This window comes from Nanorana parkeri, unplaced genomic scaffold, assembly GCF_000935625.1.
Source record: "Nanorana parkeri isolate BGI_ZX_2015 unplaced genomic scaffold, ASM93562v1 scaffold309, whole genome shotgun sequence".
NCBI classification, from domain to species: Eukaryota; Metazoa; Chordata; class Amphibia; order Anura; family Dicroglossidae; genus Nanorana; species Nanorana parkeri.
This window is the reverse complement of record NW_017306577.1, coordinates 410631-432304: the sequence shown is the minus strand read 5'-3', so window position 1 is coordinate 432304 and position 21674 is coordinate 410631. Positions and strand designations below refer to the sequence as shown.

Here is a 21674-nt window from a genome sequence, read left to right as displayed (position 1 = left end):
TATTTGCTTAGATCTGCAATCTTGCCCAACTGCGTGTTTGCCGTCCCTCGCTCCAATTGCAGTTTTCACTCTTATGCCTTTTATTTCCTATTCCTCTCTTACTTCTGCTTGGCTTGCTTCAGACAATTTTGGAAGAAGATGTAGAAGATCCCGTATATCAGGTAAATCTATCTAACTTGCATGATTTCAGATGCCCCCACGAAAGCTGCTGTGTCAGTGAAAACCCCCGCTTGTACTGTGTGTGCCTATAATGACTGCTCCTTCCTTTCACTAACTGATTGCCAGCTGTATAGATTCAAACTTAAAAAGGATATAAAATATTTGGTAACATGTATCGTATCTTGTATTGTGACATGGTATTATGGAAACCTTTTATCATTTCTGTCCTGTTTACATAATATACATACAGACATATATTTTAAAACATATATATTGCTACACAGCCCATTCTAGGGGAATGTTTTTATTGTTCATTCATGTGTTTTTATTGTTTATTTGTATCACTGTGTTTATTTTTTTATTTATTATGGTCAAGGTGTTAAGAATATGAAATGTTGCATATTATATTTTAGTTCCTTTGTTGATCATTATTTGCAGCTTTAGGCTCCTTTTAAGCATGTTTATATAGCTATTTGCCCCATTGTGGTATGCAGAACTCACAGGTGGATGACTCATCACAGTGACTCACCCCGTTCACGTAGCTCAGCCAAAGGTTTCACTGAGAGCCATTCTTCCGGAAAAGGGATAATCACTTGCAGTGCTTTCTCTGTACTCAGCCTCTAGCGCTTTTGGAATCCTTGTCATGTATTAAATGTTTTTTTTTGCAAAACAAAGAATGAATAAATAAATATAGAAAAAAGAGAGAAGATAACAGTGTAAAAATGTATACACTTAATCAAAATCCATCCCAAAACCATAAAAGTGCTTGTTTAAAGATTGGTAGAAAGGCATCATGGCACACTCACAAACCAGCATGTAAAACAACTTGTCTCACCACTAAGGTCAATAACAGAGGTTTGGATACAGATGTAAGTTTATGTTAATCTTTAAACAAGTTCTTGTTTAAAGATTAACATTTTGTGTCAATCTGAAGCCAGCTATGATTTTACACTGCCAAAAAAGATACAGTTTTACGAGTATTATCCACTTATAAACCTGCAAAATTTCAGATCCCTAGCACATCTAGATCATGGTGAGGGTAAGAATTTATTGGCCTCCCCTTGTACTTACCTGAAACAATGGCAAGAGTACACGTAAAGCCTGAGTTCAATTTCAGGCATCTTCTTAGGCTAGTCATACACGACTCCTGGTTGGCCCTGTTGGCACCCGGCTTGACAAACTCCGAGCCAGGTGGCTACCCAGGAGCTGGGTAGAAAATTGTTGGCCAAACAGAGAATGCATTCAATCAGACAGCCGCAGGTGCTGATGGCTGTCTGAATACAACAGCTGGCAGGGGGAGACTTCTTCGCCCATACTGTTTAGAGTGGATGGGGGAATCGAGTGATTTCTCTTGTTCAACTTGTGGGCTAGATGAGAAAAATCTACACGTGTATAGCTAGCCTCAGCTTTACTGCAACCAGCCCTAACTGTTCTACAGGGTTGTTTAGAATGCAATGTGTCTCTCTAAAGCACCCGGACTGATTATGTGAGTCTAGTAGGCAGGAAGAAGGAGTAAGTTACCTTGTCTGCAGGTAACCTGCAATGAAATGAGCTAAATCCCTGCAATGTATATACATGACCTGAAGAGGATTGTTGTAATATACACTGAGTGGCCAGATTATTATGGCCGCCCCATCAGTACTTCGTTGGGCCGCCTCGTGACTCCACGAGATGTTGAAAGGCGATGCGAGGAATCTGACACGGCACTGTTGCCCTTCTGTTGTCTTGTACCACTCTTGCCACTCTCCGTTCTGCCCTAACATTGACTAGTCGCTGACGGCCACAATTCGCACGTTCAGACCCAGATTTTCGGCTGACAGTCCGGTCTTTAAACATTTTAACAACAGCTGCTCTTAAACATTTAACGAATTCTGCTGTTTTGCTGATACTCGCTCCATGGCTCCGAGCGCTAACAATCATCCCACGTTCAAAGGCTGTTAAATCGCGTTGTTTCCCCGTATCTTCAGAAATCACTTCTACTGTCGTGGTAAACAACCCGCTTCCCTATTTATAATGGTCTGGCCCTCTAGCAACTTCAGCGCCAAATTATAGCTAATTTGCCTACAAACGTCAGGTGGTCATAATAATCTGGCCACTCAGTGTATTTGTATATTATCACCTCTCACCTGTCATTATTTTTGACTTTGCCGTCTGGCCTCGCCTCATTTTTCAAGTTTTCAGGAGAGATGTGTGGCCAAATGGAGATCAGAATGGCGGCTGGTGCCACTTTGTAGAAGGTGTGGTTCATCCATAAAATTTCTGCCCGGCGTACAGCCGAGTGGATGCCGTTCGCCCAGCACTATCTCCCCTAGATGGCGCTGATGAGTTTAGAAATCTATTTTACTCGTCAGCGCCGTCTAGGGGTGCTAGTGCTGTGCGAACGGCTTCCTCCCAGCTATACATGGGGGCAAAACTTTTATAAATGAGCCCATAAGTGATATTCTTTAAATTAGCCAATAACTGGTCAGTGGCTAATACACTCCACCAATGCTATAATCAGGGCCGGATTTTCTCTCTCTGCTGCCCCAATGCCAGGTTCCTCAATGCGCCCCCCTGTATGCCGGTTGCATACAAGTGATCTTGGGGACATCGCTGAGATCACTTGTACAAAACAAGCGGCGGCTTCCTCGCTTTAAATTTAGCCCGGCTTGCCCAAGGCTCAGGCCTCGGTTGGCCTTTGTGGGAAATGCGGCTCTGGCTATAATACATACAGTATATAAGTTAGTTAGTCCTCGCCAAAACACCCAAAAGGAAACTATTAGTATCTTTTTGAGTAATAGGAGGAAACACTCAGGAATCACACCATGCCCGTTGAGAATAGATTTTTGGACCTTGGTACTGGCTACACAACCACAGTCCCACCCGATCTTCTTGATTCAACGTAAAACAATTTCCAGAGTCAATGTATTTCCCTCAGTCTGTAACAAAAGACCCATCAATCAGCGGAAATGAATGTTCCGGTGAAAAAAAAAAAGAAATTACACGTTCCTGAGGCTTCGCTAGGAGCTCACGGTTCGCCTTTGTTGTCAGAGCAGGGCTCAGCTTCGCCGCTGAATGTAACACCCCAGCCGGCTGGCAGTCACATTGTTTTACTATTAATCCAGAATTAATAAGCTCGCTGAGCCAAATCAGATTATCTCCATCAAGTACAAGTGACACGGTGGCAATGAGTTAATCTGCGGTATTATACAACGCCGTCAATGTCACTTCCTCTGTATCGCTCTCCCTGATGGCACGTGGAGCTTTACTCTACCAAGCACGGGTTCGATCGGTGGCAGTCGTTCAATTTCGGTAGCTCCAATTCTGCTTCGTATAATGAAACTTTGAGTCGTGTCTATAAAAAAAATGTCGCCCGTCAAAAGCAGTTCATCTCCTCCTCACACCCCTGATAACACTTGGAGCTCCGCTGTCCTCCATCATCCAATCATATGCAAGCAAAAATACTGTTTATTTTTTACTTTCCTTGCACATGATTGGGTATTCTTTGCAAAGTGAAATTCCACCACATTTACTAAGCTAAGTGAAGAGTGAAGCGCCTACCTGCCTTCAGGCAGTGGCTTAACAATCTCCATAACGACCCAGGCGACCGCTATGGGGCCCTGATGCCGTGCGGGCCGCCTGGGTCGCTATGGCATCTCATGCTGCTGGCTGTCACTGGCAGCTGTGAAGAGGAACGGACCACTGTTCCGATCACTCACAGTGATTTGTGAAGCGGTGCGTTCCTTTCCACAGCCGCTGCTGAGTCAGTGAGAGCCAGCAGCGGCGGTGGAGGAGGCTGAGTCCGGCAGTGGAGGAGAGGGCGGGGCCCAAGGTCGACAGCAGGGGGAGAGGCGGGGTACGGTGACGGTGTGACCGCAGAGGAAGAGGAGATGGCCAGGTAAGGAGTGTGACTAGCCCACCTGAGACCCTGCAGAGCCCACCATAGAGAGTCTATGGTGGGCTCTGCAGGGTCACCCTCAGGTGGGCTGTGTGGGATCTCAAGTGGGCTCTTCAAGGGGTGTAACTAGAAATCACAGGGCCCCATACAAAATTTTGCTATGGGGCCCTGTGATTTCTAGTTATGCCCCTGCCTTTAGGGCATCAACCCCTAAAGATTCGGTGCAAAGCGGCTGATATACTAAAAGCACGCAGGCTGTTCACTTTGCAAGGCAATCTTCCCTTTTAGTCTAAATACGGCAGCCTTCCGTTTGCTCTGGTGAAATCACAAGGCCTTCCCCTTTTTCCTCGGTGGCGGTGGAGGGCAGTCGCTCCTCCTGGGTGCCACTATGTTCTGTGAGCCCAGGCTTCATGATAATGCATCCACAGGGGTGTGTCCATGACAGCCTGGGTCCACAGGAAGTGGGATGGATAACCCTGGCTGTCATTCAACCCAGAAGATGAGCACGGCTGAACCTCAGATCAAAAATTCTGTGGGAGACATGCCCGGGGATAAAGTGTGTATCGCAACAAAGTGCAAAATGTGTTGGATGTGAAGAGGCCATTGCTCTGCAGCATAAAGATTGGAGGAATAGGGGGGCGCCATGTGAGTATAAACCCTCTTCTTCTGCAGGTCCTGCTTCTTAAGACTATTTTAAAACTCAACAATAAGGTCACTTCAAGTAAAAAAAACAAAAAACAAAACAAACAATCTCCTCCCGGTCCGCTATATACATTGCAAGGCTTTTTCAAATCTATACTCTATGTACTTACCTGATTCTGGTCTGTAGACACCGTGGTAGCTTGTTCCAGTCCGCTTGGAGGGAAGTCCTGCCTTTATCACATGATCAGTCCCAGTGCTGTAGACTAAGTGGAAAGCATATGATGTATCTGAGTAGACACGGTTGCTCCAACACATATAAATATTATTATTATTATAATACAGGATTTATAGAGCGCCAACAGTTTGCGCAGCGCTGTACAATATAAGGAAGACATTACAATTACAATACAATTCAAGACAAGATGGAGAGGAGGGCCCTGCCCCTGAGGGCTTACAATCTAGAAGGGAATAAATACAAGTTATATGAGGAACAAACATTCTCATTGATACAATTCTTTACATGTTTTGGGGGACAATCCCGACCTCCGGGAGCTCCCGCAGACTCTAGAAGGACATACAAATGGCATGCATGTCAATGTTAAACCCACCAGAGCTGCAGCTCACCGGCATCACACATCACTCTTCGATATTTATCAAATGCTATCTGTGTACTTTCTGAATTTCTTGTTTGCTGCTGACTTTACTTTGTTCCTGAATTCTCTGTCTTTTCTATTTTTCCCCCCCTCCTCACTGTGGTTTCTGCTCTCTTTCTCCTTTGCTGGACGATACCATAGTACATAGTGTTCGAAGCTGGCCACGAGTCCATACGAGACCCAGACACAGAGGAAAGCATATACCAGGTACCTATAGATGGCGAGAGCGGATGTTGCTTATAAAATAAAACTGGTTCGGATTATAGTGATTGAAGAACGAATCTAAAGCAGTTGCTGATACCAGAGCCGCATTCTTTTGTCAGAATATCCTAACGCTCTTCAAAATGAATTCTTTCAATGGATATCTGTAGAAAATAAATCAAAAGCAACTGGACTTGCTGGTTTTTTTTCTTGAAGACGTTTCGCTGGTCATCCAACTAGCTTTCTCAAGGCACGCTGACTCGAGAAGGCTAGTCTGATGACCAGCAAAACGTCTTCAAGTAAAATACAGCAAGTCCAGCTGTTTTAATGTATTTTCTACAGATATACCATGGCCTGGATGAATGAGAACCCTCACAGACATCTGTAGCTGAAATTGACAAATCATTTATTACTACTAGGCAGTTGGGTTAGTAGGAATCTTAAAACTTATAGAAGAAATGTAGCCAGTTGCCCCGTGGAGATATAGTTTATATTTATTATATATATTTATACACATTATAATATACATTTTTGTTCATTTCGTTCTGTATTTTATGGAAGTTAAAGTATTTCGTGCAAGTCAAATACAACTGGACTGGACTGAGAAATCTTTTATCCATTGGTACCTTAATGGGTCAGTACACCTTAAAGAGACCCTGTCACCAGACCGCTCATTTCAACTACACTCTTCAGTGAAGATGACATCATGATGTCCTTTGTGTAGAAATCCAAAAGCCCCGAGACTGCTGCTGGGTGCTGCCATCTTGGATGCGATGTCAGCAGACGCTATAGAATTCACTCCTCCCTCGGAAACTACATAAAAGTATATAGGGAGGTAAGGGGAGGGGAGAAGAAGATGGGCCAGCACAGAGAGTATTTAGACACTACCAGAGGAGGAGAGGGCTATGTTGTACAAGGATGTCCTAGGGGGCTGTGCTGGGGAATTGACACTTCAGGGTAAGGAACATTTTCTAGTAAGTTCAAAGGTCACATTGCAATTTTGGAAAGAAAAACACGGCAAGTAAGCATTGAAAATACTTCTTTTTGCACTTTTACCTAAATTTTTAAGGTTAATAACAAGGTCACTAGTATTTCAGTGATAGTTGAAGACTATTGGACTGAGTAACCCCTTCTTCTTCTATATGTCTTGGATACTCCAGTAGTGAGATCTTCTTGCCATGCCCCTGGGAGTTTTTGCTGTTCCCATCCATCTTTGTGTGACTCAGTTGTTCCTGTTACATTTTCCATGTCGTCCTAAAGAAGGGAACCTGCGTGGCCCCAAAATGTTGGCTTAGATGACGTGATTTTCTATCCAATATGTTGAGGACTGAACTAGCCATTTCAGTCTGTTTACTCCACGCCAAAAGTAGACCCACCCAAGCTCAGATGTGCCTATTGGCCCGTCAGCTGGAAGCTTTTAAACTTTAGAACAATAGATTGGAAACAAAGTAAACATAATGTAAGATCTTTTGTCTCGTGTAGACATGTAAGCTGCAAATTTGGTTCGGAATTCGGGATCCAAATCCGCAATTCAATTCGGTTTGGGTTTTGGACGAAATCCAAATTTCGTTAGTTTCGGATGAGTTTACGACTACCACATACAACTATATACAGATATGAATACTAAAGCTGAGTCTCCTACACCTGAATGGCATTCGAGATCCGAATTTCCGAATTGCATTCAGGAGCTCCTGAATGCCATTCAGGTCTGTGAGCCATATACTTATATTACTAAAGCTGACGTTCCCCGACCCGAATGGCATTTGTGTTCCGAATTTCCGAATTGCATTTGCCATTCGAGTCTAGGAGCCTCAGCTTTGGTATTATATGTATACACTAAACACACATTTTCGTGACTTTTGTGGTCAATCAGATGGCTCCCATTTAGCTGTAACATTCGCGTTCAGACCCATTCGGATGCATTAAACCGAAAAACACATCTGAATGGCCAGAAAAGTCACATGTCCCATTCAGTTTTGTGTTTGAACGAAATTCAGACGGGATCCGAAATTCGAAAATGGAAATTCGTATTCGGAGACATTCTGATGCATCGGGATTCGGAAATGTGGATGTGTCCTAATTTCGGAAAATGTGTCCAAATTTTTATTCAAAACGAAACGAATTGTCTAAGAAAAACCAGAAGAAATACGGATTCTCCCGTAACATATATTTGTGTTTTAATCTAATTCGATGTATAATGAACACTTTAGCACCCAAAAAAAAAAAAAACTGATCATTTGCAGCCTTAATAGACTCCGAAATCAGCTGAAACGTTCCGGATTGTTTTTTGATTGGCTGGAAGGAAAACATTGCTAAAGCAAATTAGGAAGTAAATGTCAGGAATGTACATTTTCGGGGGGATATAATTATCTATAATTGTTAGCATTATGGATTTTACAAAATAAAATTAAGCCCGGTTATTTCATGCACAACGTGTTGACATTGGTATAATTGCCGCTGCGCGTCGTAAAAGGCGAGGGCGCCGTTTTTTTGTAAACCTTATTTTATGCGTGGGAAATCATTTGAGTGATATGTCGCAATAATACCGAAATGTTTAAGTGATGATTATGTGATCATTGCACTGCTGTGCGTCGTAGGACACGGGCTGGCGGACCTCAAGTGCGCTTTGTTCTGTTAATGTAACCTGTCAGGGGAAAAAACATGGGAGCTGCCATTGGCGGCTTCAAAAGGTGCAGGCCATCTTCACCCTGCATAAGCAGTGACTCATCCAGACTGTGATGGTGGAAATCCCAGTGTACAGTGACTCACTAAGCAGTAAATCAAGGATGAAGATGACAGTGATGGAGTTTAATCCTTAAAAAACAATGGCGGCTTCCATATTTCTAAAGAAGAACTCTAGACAGATATGAAGATAGGTGCTCATAAAAAAAATCATTAAGGGGCCTGCTTACAATTCTTCTGCCCAGCCAGACAAGGGGAGAATGCCATTCACACGGCATTCACACCACTAGATGGTAGTTGAGGAGCCTTGGAATTTCCTATGCTCCTCGGGTCCATCTTCCACCACTAGATGGAGCTTAGGAGTCCATTCTTCACCACTAGATGGAGCTAAGGAGCCTTGGAATTTCCTTTGCTCCTCAGGTCCATCATCTGCCACTAGATGGAGGTGAGGAGCCTTGGAATTTTCTATGCTCCGCTCCTTGGGTCCATCCTCCACCACTAGATGGAGTTGACCAGCCTTCGAATTTCCTATGCTGCTGGGGGTCCATCCTCTGCCACTAGATGGAGCTAAGGAGCCTTGGAATTTGCTATGCTCCTCGGGTCCATCCTCTGCCACTAGATGGAGCTGAGGAGCCGTGGAATTTCCTATGCTCCTCGGGTCCATCCTCCACCAATAGATGGAGCTGAGGAGCCGTGGAATTTCCTATGCTCCTCGGGTCCATCCTCCACCACTAGATGGAGCTGAGGAGCCGTGGAATTTCCTATGCTCCTCGGGCCCATCATCCGCCACTAGATGGAGCTGAGGAGCCGTGGAATTTCCTATGCTCCTTGGGTCCATCCTCTGCCACTAGATGGAGCTGAGGAGCCGTGGAATTTCCTATGCTCCTCAGGTCCATCATCCGCCACTAGATGGAGCTGAGGAGCCGTGGAATTTCCTATGCTCCTCAGGTCCATCATCCGCCACTAGATGGAGCTGAGGAGCTGTGGAATTTCCTATGCTCCTCAGGTCCATCATCCGCCACTAGATGGAGCTGAGGAGCCGTGGAATTTCCTATGCTCCTTGGGTCCATCCTCCGCCACTAGATGAAGCTGTAGAGCCTTGGTATTTCCTATTGTCCTCAGGTCCATTCTCCACCATCAGCCAAGGTATCAGTCTCTTGAAATCCCTGGGGGAGGAAGAAGCAGCACAAGGAGCCAATCGGGTTTGCTGCTTATTTGCTAGCAAGGAGCATGTTGATAGGAGGAGAGAGCAGAAGGCAGAGAAGCTCACAGTGTGCAGTGAAATCAGAGGAAGAGGAGAGGAGCCAGTGCAACTGTGCAAGACTGACGGGAAGGACGGAGGTCGATAGAAGACTGAAGGGAAGGACGGAGGTCAGATAGGAGACTGATGGGGAGGACGGAGGGCAGATAGAAGACTGAAGGGGAGGACGGAGGTCAGATAGAAGACGGAAGGGAAGGACGGAGGTCGATAGAAGACTGAAGGGGAGGACGGAGGTCAGATAGAAGACGGAAGGGAAGGACGGAGGTCGATAGAAGACTGAAGGGGAGGACGGAGGTCAGATAGAAGACGGAAGGGAAGGACGGAGGTCGATAGAAGACTGAAGGGGAGGACGGAGGTCAGATAGAAGACGGAAGGGAAGGACGGAGGTCGATAGAAGACTGAAGGGGAGGACGGAGGTCAGATAGAAGACGGAAGGGAAGGACGGAGGTCGATAGAAGACTGAAGGGGAGGACGGAGGTCAGATAGAAGACGGAAGGGAAGGACGGAGGTCGATAGAAGACTGAAGGGGAGGAAGGAGGTCAGATAGAAGACTGATGGGGAGGCCGCAGGTTCTGCTTAGCTTTCCCAAACAAATGCATACCCATTTGTTTGGGACGAGGGGGTATAGTCGGGGGAGGAGATATTCTTTATACGTCTCCCAGAATGTCCCTCATTAGCCGATAACAGATGCGGATTATGTTTAGTTTGTATTGTTTCCCTGACACGACAAAATTTGATTTCCAGCTTGTGATTTGCATGATGCTGCAGATACAAAGGACGGGATGACGACGGAGCGAGCTTGTTAAGCGCACACCTGGAGCCCGGGAACTAATTAATTGCCTCCTTAGCACTATATAGCGGAGAGGCCACTTTTAATGGGGTTTCCGAGCGGCCGGGGATTTCTAATGAACTCGGGTTTTGATTACACCGATGAAATTCATCACAGAGGTTCGTTTAGAGAGACGTTACCTGGAGCTCATTCATTTACCGTGATTTAGTATATCGGGGATCAGACTCTTCAACACACTCCATGTTAAAGCATTTCCTGGACAAAATAACGTGTAACGACGGGCAAAATGCCAAATTATGTATATTTATCATTACTGGTGTTTATATAGCAAAGACAATACATAGTGCAGTCCCCGCCCCCGAGGAGCTTACAAACTAAGGTCCTTATTAAAAACCTCTGAGGGCTGATTTAGACCGGAGCCAAGTAACCTTCCGGCATGTCTTTGGAGTGTGGGAGGAATCCGGAGTAGCGCGGAGGAAACCCCCCATGCACAGGGAGAAGTTACAAAGTCCATGCAGATGGTGTCCTGCCGGGATTCGAACCGGGGACCCCCAGGACTGCATTTTATAGACCAGGGGTGCCCATTAGGTCGATCGCAAAGCGAACACTGGCAGATCGTGATCTGCTCACTGACCTGTGTCCTGTCCTCCCGCGGTGCTCGTGCGGCGCGCCGGCTGAATGTGTCAGCCCCCGTAGACGGGAAGGGGTGGGACACCTCTCCCCATGTGCAACGTCTGCCACATGAGCACCGCGGGAGGACAGGACGCCGGCGCACGAGGGGAGACAGGGGAGAGAAGAGAGACAACAGAAAAAGTGAAAGAAGAGACAGAAGAGAAGAGAGTGGTGCCATTGACTTCAATGCACCGCCACGCCCCCTCCCGCCCCTGAATGCAGTTGTTTTTTTCGTTGGTAGATCTCATTGAGGATGTGTTAGGGTTACAGGTGAGGTTAATTTTAGGGCTACGAATGGGGTTCGTTTTAGGGTTACAATGATGGTTAGGGTTGCAGGGAGGGGTTGGGGTAACATGGAGGGTTAGTATTAGTCCAGTATAAGTGTTACTGGAATGGTTGGGGTTATAGTAAGGGTTAGTGCTAGGCTAGAAAGGGTTAGTGTTGGGTTTACAGAGAGGGTTAGGATTACAGGGAGGGTTAGTGTTAGGGTTACACAGAAGTTAGGGTAACAAGGAAGTTAGGGGTACAGATAGGGTTAGGGTTACAGGGAGGGATAGGGTTAGATGGAGGTTAGGGTTACAAGGAGGGTTAGTGTTAAGGTTACGGGTAGTTTAGGGTTACAGGGAGGGTTAGGGTTACAGGTGTTAGGGTTACAGGGTTAGGGTTATAGGGAGGTTTGGGGTTACAGGGATGGTTAGGGTTAGATGGAGGTTAGAGTTAGATGGAGGTTAGGGTTACATGGAGGGTTAGGGTTACAGGCAGGTTAGGGTTATGGTTACAGGGTGGTTAAGTTTACAAGGTTAGGGCTTTAGGGAGGGTTAGTGTTAGAATAACAAAGACAGTGTTAAGGATGGAGGGGAGGGGGGGTCACTGTTTGGGTTAGAATGAGGGTTAGCGTAAGAAGAGGGCTTCTCTTTAGAACATTGCTCTAAATGGCAGGAACTCTTTGGCAAAAGCTAACATATCGAGCATTAACCCCTTCCCTCCCCAGTGCCATTCTGGGTTGTGACTTGTGGTAGAAATCGAACCCAGAACTTTATCTCTGAAAACAGAGAATATTAACTACTTAGACCCTGTGCTGGCCTAGATACTCTTCCTGAGAGCTGAGAATAATTGAGGTCAGCGGGCAGCGGCCTTGATGTATAACACGGTGACTTGTAGCAATGTTGTGTATCTGTGTCTTCACTTCTAATAGTCAGGATTCTGGCGGTGTGTCCACAATCCTCACGAATCCCCTGTGATTATAATGATCACTACAGGATTGTAGAGGCCACACACCCAGGCCCGGCGCTACCGCAAGGCAAGTCAGGCGGCCGCGTGAGGGCGCTGCAGGGTGAGGGCGGAAAAAACAGGGCATTTTGACAAGTGCTTGTACTTGTCAAAATGCCCCGATGTTTGCTGCCCAGCACACACCGACCTCCCGAATGATACGCTACGATGTCATGTGCCGAGAATTGTACATATATAATCCGGTATTCAGAGGAAATCGCAGCAATAACAGGCTAAGTGAAGGGAAATAACAGGGTTTTTATACCCGTATTGAAATAGCCTAATTTTGAAACACAGAGCAAGGAGAGAATAACCGTCCAAACTCAAATCAAAATAATGAAAGATTATCTGCGTCTGGTCCCCGTAATACGCACCGTGTAATTTCAAGTGATCAGGCCTGAATGGAGCAGTAAATGTTTCCAGCATCAGTCACCATTGTAAGCGAGATGCCATAGAAATGATACCGAATATCTTTGTATTAATGTAATATGTCCTGCGAGCCGGCTTCTCGGCAATGGGCTAACGTATCGGCAAAACAATGTTTCCTTTTATTTAATAAAGCCGAGAGTGACTGACAGCCTCAAAGAAATATGAATTCCTGAGATTATAAAGGAGTTGCTGATAACAGATGAAAGGAAAGTAAAGGGACCGTCAATGGTGGTGTCACGATCTGTGATCAGGCTCAGAGTCCAGTAGCTGAAACAGCAGGCAACTTCGTTGTATAACAGGCCGGGTTTGGTACACAAGCAGACGGTAGTAGTGTAGGAGCAGGCAGAAGCGTAGTCAGAGATGAAGCCGAGGTCAGTAGCCAAAGGTATCAGGTATGAACTGGAAGACGATGAGAGGAGTCGGTGAATCAGCAGCCAAAGGTGGGTACACGGGTAGCAGTATGAGAGGATTATATCACAGGAGGAGCAGGAAACAAGATATTGGCAGAAGCACAATAATCTGGCAAACAGGAAGTGCAGAGGCGTGGCTTAAATAGGAAGTTCAAGGGAGGAGCAAGGAGTTCAGAGTTCAGCAGAAACTAGGTTTACCTGTGGGTTACACAGGAGATCAGGCAAGGAGCTATACAAGGTTCTAAGGTGGCTCAGCAGGTAGAACCACTGCCAGCTACAGCAGAGGCCCCGGGGTTCAGATCCAGTTCCTGACAGGGTGCAGTTTCTGACAACTGACCTTGCAGCTGCTATGGGGTCCAGAACCTTTTGGCTACACTGATTTGATTTATGCAGGTAGGAACGGCATTTGCCAAATATATTTCAGATATAATGAATGTTTATATAACTTAGGAACCTCTATATCAGGCGTAGTCATACTTTGGCACTCCAGCCGTGTGGAAAACACAAATCCCATCATGCATCTGCCTCTGGGAGTCATGCCTGTGGCTGTCAAGAGTCTTGCAATGCCTCATGTGATCTGTAAGTTCACCGCAGGTGGAGGGCTGAAGTTTGACTACCGCTATACCAATGGTTGGCAAGCCTAACACTGCAGCTGTGGAGAACCTATGCCTCTGGCAGTCATGCCTGTGGCTGTCAGAGTCCTGCAATGCCTTATGGGATCTGTAAGTTCACCGCAGGTGGAGGGCGGAAGTGTGGCTACCCCTATAGCAATGGTTGGCAAGCCTAACACTGCAGCTGTGGTGAACCTATGCCTCTGGCTCTGGGAGTCATGCCTGTGGCTGTCAAGAGTCTTGCAATGATTCATGGGATCTGTAGGTTCACCACAGTCGGAGGGATGAAGTTTGGCAACCCCTACACCAATGGTTGGCAAGCCTAACACTCCAGCTGTGGTGAACCTATGCCTCTGGCTCTGGGAGTCATGCCTCTCGCTGTCAGAGTCTTGCAATGATTCATGGGACTTGTAGTTAAACAACAATTGGAGTTCTGAGGTTGCCTAACCCTGCTGTATTTAATGGCTGTGAAAACAGTTTTTGGTCGCTATCATTAGAGGAATAACCTTTGAGATGGACATATGGCAAGAAGGGGGCCCTCAATGTATTTGCTATTGGACTCTATCACACATGGGTGTATACATCTTCCACCCAAGATGTAGCTGGATTCGCATGGCTTTACCACTACTATATGGGGCTAATGAGCATAGAATTCCTATGCTCCTCGGCTCCATCTAGTGGTGGTAATGGGAATGTAATTCGCCCAGCTACAGGCTGGACAGAAGATTTATACATCAGCCCCACTGTTATGTCTTCTTAAATGCTAGCTGCCGTTGACCATAGTCATTGACTGAGAACAAGCATGCAGCCAGTTAAAGGCCAACTCCAGGGGCTTTTCCAAAAGTCTTTAGGCCGGTAATGTGATTTGCTGGGTCCTCTTCCTTTTCGGTCTTCTCCCGGTGGTAGGCATTGTTCAGTGATGTGTCACATCAGTGGCGCTCTCCGCATCATTACACAGTGAATTAAGGGTGCTGTGGTGATGCCCTGCACCAGTTCTCAGTTGGGAGACACTGGTCACCATTCAGATGGGAAGAATGAGGACATCTTGTGCCAAAAAAGAGGTAGTGCAGGAGACAGCTTCGGACTGAAGGTAACTATTGCAGCCAGAGCTCCTTATGAAGGTGACCAGTACAGGTTTAGGAGGTAGGAGGAGGGAGGCAAAGCTTTCATTCTGCAGTAGAAGTTGTAGATTTGCATTTAATTGCCACTGTCCATATCTGTGGACCTACTAAGTACTGACAGGCGGGGTGCACACAGCTTTCTTCTTTCCATATTAGATGTTTTATTCTTCACCATTGAATTTAGAAGAAATAAATAATTGTGCATTAAAGTTCGCAGAGCATGTCGGGTTTAGGTCTGTTTTCCTGCAGATGTTTTTTAAAGGGTCTTTGGCTTCAGTGGTTTCCAAATCACTTGTCCCAAACAAGCATGCAGCAAGAGAAGTCAGAAGTCAGCCCTTGTCAGGTTTAGATTGAGATTTCTCCCTTCCTGGGGGACCACGGTTGCTGGGACAGAAAGTGATGGGGAATGCAACATTTTACAGTTGTCACCTAAGGAGGAACAGAAGGGAAATCTTCCAATGGGGAAACCTGTTACTCTGGCAACTGTCTAAGAGACAGTCTGGTTACCATTTTTTGCATCCACTCTGTTTCATTGAGTCCTCTTAAGCCCTCAATGATTCCAAGCCCCGATGAAGGAGGAGTGTGTCGGCCCTGGAAACATGTTGGTATTTTCCATCTTTATGAATCATTAAGCAACATGGGCTCCAACACCATCTAATTTGAGCTCCTTTTTTTGTTTTTACTCTTTGAGGAATAAAACCCTAACGGCGGGGGTGGGGGGTGGGGAGGGGCTGCGTCTAATCCTTCCCTATGCAGTCCCGACCTTGAATACAAAAAATTGTTTGGCCAAAGATACATTTGACAAAGTGATGTAAAGTGCAGTCACCTATAACAGCCAATCACAAATAATTTAAAATCCAGTTGATCGAGCGATGTGGCTCTTGATTCCTGTCTAGTCTGTTTTAATGAATTCCATTAGGTAACCGGCATGCCCCCCCCACCTCCCCCTCCACATTACAGCACCACGTAGTACACGAGATACGGCTAGCCACGTGTGTTCAGCATGCATTTGTCCTGTCACATGTCTGTACTGTGTGATTGTGATACATTGACATTTCATATTTACCCAGGCAATATCTGGCTTAATTCTAGGTCCCTACCAGCCATAAGAAAGAAGGTGTCTATGATGTACCAAAAAGTCAGCCGATAAGTGTACGTATCATTTCTTATCTTAAGCCTTTTGGAATTAGAATGATGAATGAATCTTGTATAGAATACACACATGTTCTCAGGGGGTTTGCATGCATGTGTGTGTGTGTGTGTGTGTGTGTGTCTTTGCTTAATTAAATGTATGCAAAGAGTTACAAAGATGCTTTGAATGTATTTCAGAGTTCACCTCCACCCTGAATTCATATTGTAAGGTCAGCCCCTCCCCCCCCCAAAAACAAAAACAAACCTGTATCAGCTTTGCAACTGTTGCAAGTTGAGTGGCACACAGAATTCTTCTATCTCTCAGGGGTTCCTATTGGCCAAATGATACCCCAGATGATGAATTCTACAGGCAAGCAGCTAAATATAGTTAAAAAAATTAATAAAAATAAAATATATATATAAAAATATTATTTCTTATAAATTAATTGAGAATATGTGTGTGTCAGGCAACCAATTGTTTTAAATTATATTATTCAATAGATAATAGATAGACTACTCTTCCGATACAATGTGCATACATACCAACATTTCAGTACCAGTCCCCGGGACACAGTTAACCCCGCCTACAGCCCTCTTCAGGTCTTCCCAGGAGGCAGATGATCTCTCCCATAATTTTGTATAGACTACTCTTCCGATACAATGTGCATACTTACCAAGATTATAGTACCGCTCCCCGGGATGCAGCCAAGCCCTTCTACAGCCCACCTCAGGTCTTCCCAGGAGGCAGATGGTCCCTCCCATAATTTTGTATAGACTACTCTTCCGATACAATGTGCATACTTACCAAGATTTCAGTACCGGTCCCCGAGATGCAGCCAACCCCTCCTACAGCCCTCTTCAGGTCTTCCCAGGAGGCAGATGGTCCCTCCCATAATTTTGTATAGACTACTCTTCCGATACAATGTGCATACTTACCAAGATTATAGTACCGGTCCCCGGGATGCAGCCAACCCCTCCTACAGCCCACCTCAAGTCTTCCCAGTAGGCAGATGGTCCCTCCCATAATGTTGGATAGACTACTCTTCCGATAGAATGTGCATACTTACCAAGATTATAGTACCGGTCCCCGGGATGCAGCCAAGCCCTTCTACATCCCACCTCAGGTCTTCCCAGGAGGCAGATGGTGCCTCCCATAATTTTGGATAGACTACTCTTCCGATACAATGTCCATACTTACCAACATTTCAGTACCGGTGTTCTATCGAAAGCTCCAACTCATTGAGATCTCCAACAACCTCACTTCCTGGGGGGGGTGCTCTGAAAGACTGAAGCTCTGTACAGTTGCGGTGCGCATTGCGCGCATAGCGGTTTCAGAATACTCGTCAAGTTCGCCACCTGCTGAATATTGTTAAAATGCAGCTGTACAGAAGCTCCGTCAGTCTTTGTGTTTTGCAGTCTAACGCGGTCTGGTCGAAATCTCCAACTTGCAAGTACCCGGCAGTGAGCTAGTTGGAGATTTCGATGAGTTGGAGCTTTTCGATAGAACACCGGTCCCCGGGACACAGATAACCCCGCCTACAGCCCACCTCAGGTCCTCCCAGTAGGCAGATAGTCCCTCCCAGGCCCCACCCACTTACTGGAGTGGCCTGTTCAAACCCTACCTCTAATTATGCGGGGACCGCCTACTCTGGTCACCGATCACGGTCGGGCAGTGTAAAGCAGCTTTGCACAGCATCTAAGCTCAGTCTTTGGGTATAGTAGACAAGGGGGGGGAGGGGGGATAACCTGTACCTCTATAAAAGTGCCCCTACCCTTTAATGATTGATTAAACAAACTACAGGCCAACATATTCACTTATGAAATTCACACAGCTCTGCTACACAGCACAGCCCTGTCTGTCCGGGAGGGGGCCTGATTTTTCTCTGTTTCAGTTTCACTTACACACACATACACGTGTACACACACACTTCTCAAGCCTGTGACTGGACAGTAAATGCAGCTCCTCTCTCCTGCAGTCAGCATGGTTCCATGCACTGCAACACAACTGATTGGCTTCTTATGCTGCTGTTCCCACCCGTAAAAGGACCCGATCATAGAGGGGACAGGCGCTGCATGTAATTGCATGGAGCAGCCAGTTCTTCCCTATGGGAGGACACGACTGCACGCAATTACACGCGGTCACACACACACCTGAAGCTGCATGTCTGTGAGGGTCTGGGTGCCCGCCCTTGGACGCACACTGTCTGAAGGGTAAGAACAGGCCGCTGTGAGCAATTACATGCAGCACCTGTCCCCTCTAGGATCGGGTCTTTTTAGGGGTGTGCACGGCCCTCTGAATGAGTCCTAAATATGAAATAAATGAATAATAGGGGGTTTTAAAACACAAACTGCCGCGGGGAAAACTCACTGCGGGGTCCTAAGAGAAATGGAATAAACGCTAAAATACGAGTTGTGGGTGGAGATGACTCTTAAATCATATGCTTTGTCCCTGTAACTATCATTCATCATATGCTTTGGGTGTCGGTATCTATGAATATTATATTTAATACCAGAAAACATTAATTTGATATTGATTTATATAAAACATGTTTTATAAAACTTCAAGTGTTAGTCACAGATATTCATATTCTAAGTGCAGTATAAGTTACTTTTTTTAAATGTAAAATTGTTCTTCACATCACCCGGCCACATTTTGAAAAGTTTACAGTTGGGTATTATGTATTAAAGGATATGTCCCCCTAAAAGCAATAGTTTAGTTTCTGCTTCACAGTTACAAAACCACTGGTACTAATGATCTATTTAGCTATCTATATATGGCATTCTTCCCATTGAGCACCAGTGTAAAGGGGTCCTTCCTCCATGACCCCCAATGTATGAGGGCCCTAATCCCAATGACCACCAATGTATGAGGGCCCTAATGCCAATGACCACCAATGTATGAGGGCCCTAATGCCAAAGACCACCAATGTATGAGGGCCCTAATCCCAATGACCACTAATGTATGAGGGTCCTTCTCCCAATGACCACCAATGTATGAAGGTCCTAATCCCAATGACCACCATTGAAAGATGGTCCTTCTCCCAATTCCCACCAGTGCAAGAGGGTCCTTCTCCCAATGACCTCCAATGTAAGAGGGTCTTTCTCCCAACGACCACAAATGTATGAGGGTCCTTCTGCCAATGACCACCAATGTATGAGGGTCCTTCTCCCAATGACCACCAATGTATGAAGGTCCTAATCCCAATGACCACCAATGTATGAGGGTCCTTCTCCCAATGACCTCCAATGTAAGAGGGTCTTTCTCCCAACGACCACAAATGTATGAGGGTCCTTCTGCCAATGACCACCAATGTATGAGGGTCCTTCTCCCAATGACCACCAATGCATGATGGTCCTTCTCTCAATGACCACGTGTGAAAAAGGGTCCTTCTCCCAATGCCGACCAATGTAAGAGGGTCCTTCTCCCAATGCCGACCAATGTAAGAGGGTCCTTCTCCTAATGACCACCACTGTAAAAGGGTCCTTCACCCAATGACCACCACTGTAAGCAGGTCCTGCTGCAAATGACCACCAATGTATGGGGGCCCTTCTGCACTGACCACTATTGAAAGGGTCACTTCACTGACCAACAGTATGAGCGAGTAGTACAATTTTCACTTCCTGTGTTTCTTTTCATTTCAAGGGTTCCTCCTTGTTAAAAACATTTAGAACAACTGCTCTACACATACATTTTCATAGATTTTCAAAGACGATTTGTTTTTTATTTGCAAAAGAGTACCTTGTGATCTGTTCATAGTAGGTCATCCATTGTGTGTGGCCACCATGGCTGGCGAGTCTCTCTGTACAGTAGCAAGCATTGTACCTGATAGTCAGGGTGCTTTTAGCTGTGGAATAGCAATCTGAAAGTTTGCCTACCGAAGGCTGTTAGCACAGTGAAGTCAGCATTTAGGATTCTGCAGGTCACTTCTGAATACCAGTAACAGCGAATTGGAATCTTCAGACTGTGGGAAAAGGTCTCTGTATCAAGCTTTGCTCTTTCCGCTAGGATGGCTTTAGCTCTTTAGATGTTTTATTAGACATAGGTGCTGGTTTAATGTAAGGCAGTAAACCCTCCTTGTGTGAGCCAAGACAGGTGCCCCACCGTGTCAGCAGTAAAATGGTGGTGTCATAATGCCATCATCTTATTGGATGAAGCAAATTAGATCCCATCGATTAACCAGTGAGCTTATAAGCACAGGCTGAAAGGAAGCACATAGACAGTGCTGGACTTTCTTATAAGTAAGCCTAGCATGCTCTGCAAACTGAATGCACCATATTTAATGTTTCTTTGTAAAATATAGATTCTATGTAAATAAGTTTAAATAGATATGCACGAAAATAGATATACCAGATATAAGCCAAATACAACCACAGGTTCACTTTAAAAATTCCTGGCAAAATCCCTTTAAAAGTGCATAACCTTTAACCCTAATGTGTCCAGGCTGATCTTAAACCCACGGAAACCCTTTTATGAATCCCTCAAGAGATACAAACAAGGTTATTCACAAGAAGAAGGCAGGAGAAGTGAACAATCTAGGACAACATATCTGAACTGTAAAGTGAGCTGAATTGGAGATCTTTTCCATATCAGCTATGTTGTCCTAGATTGTTCACGTCTCCTGCCTTCTCCAAACTTTTAACTTTTGTGAATAGCCCTGAAAATGTTATAAAACCTTGTTAAATGTTTTTTAATGGATATGATCTCGCTATGCACTGCCAGCTGTGTCCAGCAGAGGGAGCACTGCCAGTAGTGTCCAGCAGAGGGAGCACTGCCAGTAGTGTCCAGCAGAGGGAGCACTGCCAGTAGTGTCCAGCAGAGGGAGCACTGCTAGCAGTGTCCAGCAGAGGGAGCACTGCTAGCAGTGTCCAGCAGAGGGAGCACTGCTAGCAGTGTCCAGCAGAGGGAGCACTGCTAGCAGTGTCCAGCAGAGGGAGCACTGCTAGCAGTGTCCAGCAGAGGGAGCACTGCCAGCAGTGTCCAGCAGAGGGAGCACTGCCAGCAGTGTCCAGCAGAGGGAGCACTGCCTTTGCCTTGAACCCTCTGTTCCATTTAGCGGTCCTCCTCCCAGTGACCCATTGCATGATGTAAGGGCAAAGACAGATTGAACATGAAATGTTCACCACACTAGTATTTAATAAACGGTTTGGATATTTCGTTATTTTGGGATTCGGATCCGAAATTAAATTCAGTTCGGGTTTGAGATTTGGACGAAATCCGAATTTTCGTTAGTTTTGGATGAGTTTACGAATATTCGTTGCAAATACCCCAGAAGACCATATACAGATATTAATAATAAAGCTGAGGCTCCCAGACCCGAATGGCATTCCAGATCCGAATTTCCAAATTGCATTCAGGAGATCCTGAATGCCATTTGGGTCTGGGAGCCATATACATATATTACTAAAACTGAGGCTCCCAGACCCAAATGGCATTCAGGAGCTCCCCAATGCAAATCGGAAATTCGGATTTGGAATGCCATACGGTTCTGGGAGCCTCAGCTTTAGTGATATATGTATATGGCTCCCATGTTGCAGTAACGAAAATTTGTGTTGAGACCCATTCAGATGCATTAAACCGAAAAACACATCTGATTGGCCAGAAAAGTCACATGTCCCATTCAGTTAAGTTTTTGAACGAAATTCAGACGGGATGCGAAATTTGTAAACGGAAATTCGGATTCAGACGCATTCGGATACATTGGGATTCGGATGTGTCGTACGAATTTTGATTCGGAACGAAATGAATCGCACATGTCTACTATAAAG

General features: G+C 45.6%; 1 protein-coding gene across 5 annotated transcripts in view; it reads left to right on the top strand.

Annotated features, from left to right (window-relative positions):
- DAB1 (DAB1, reelin adaptor protein) overlaps window positions 1–21674 on the top strand; it is a 178797-nt gene that overhangs the window by 101799 nt on the left and 55324 nt on the right. For 3 of the 5 annotated variants that reach the window (XM_018557893.1, XM_018557891.1, XM_018557890.1), the window contains exons 6-8: window positions 123–161; window positions 5473–5538; window positions 15870–15929. In XM_018557893.1, the coding sequence (XP_018413395.1) occupies window positions 123–161; window positions 5473–5538; window positions 15870–15929 (165 nt within the window). The remainder of the gene's footprint in view (window positions 1–122; window positions 162–5472; window positions 5539–15869; window positions 15930–21674) is intronic. The other 2 variants (XM_018557892.1, XM_018557894.1) reach the window with 2 other exon arrangements.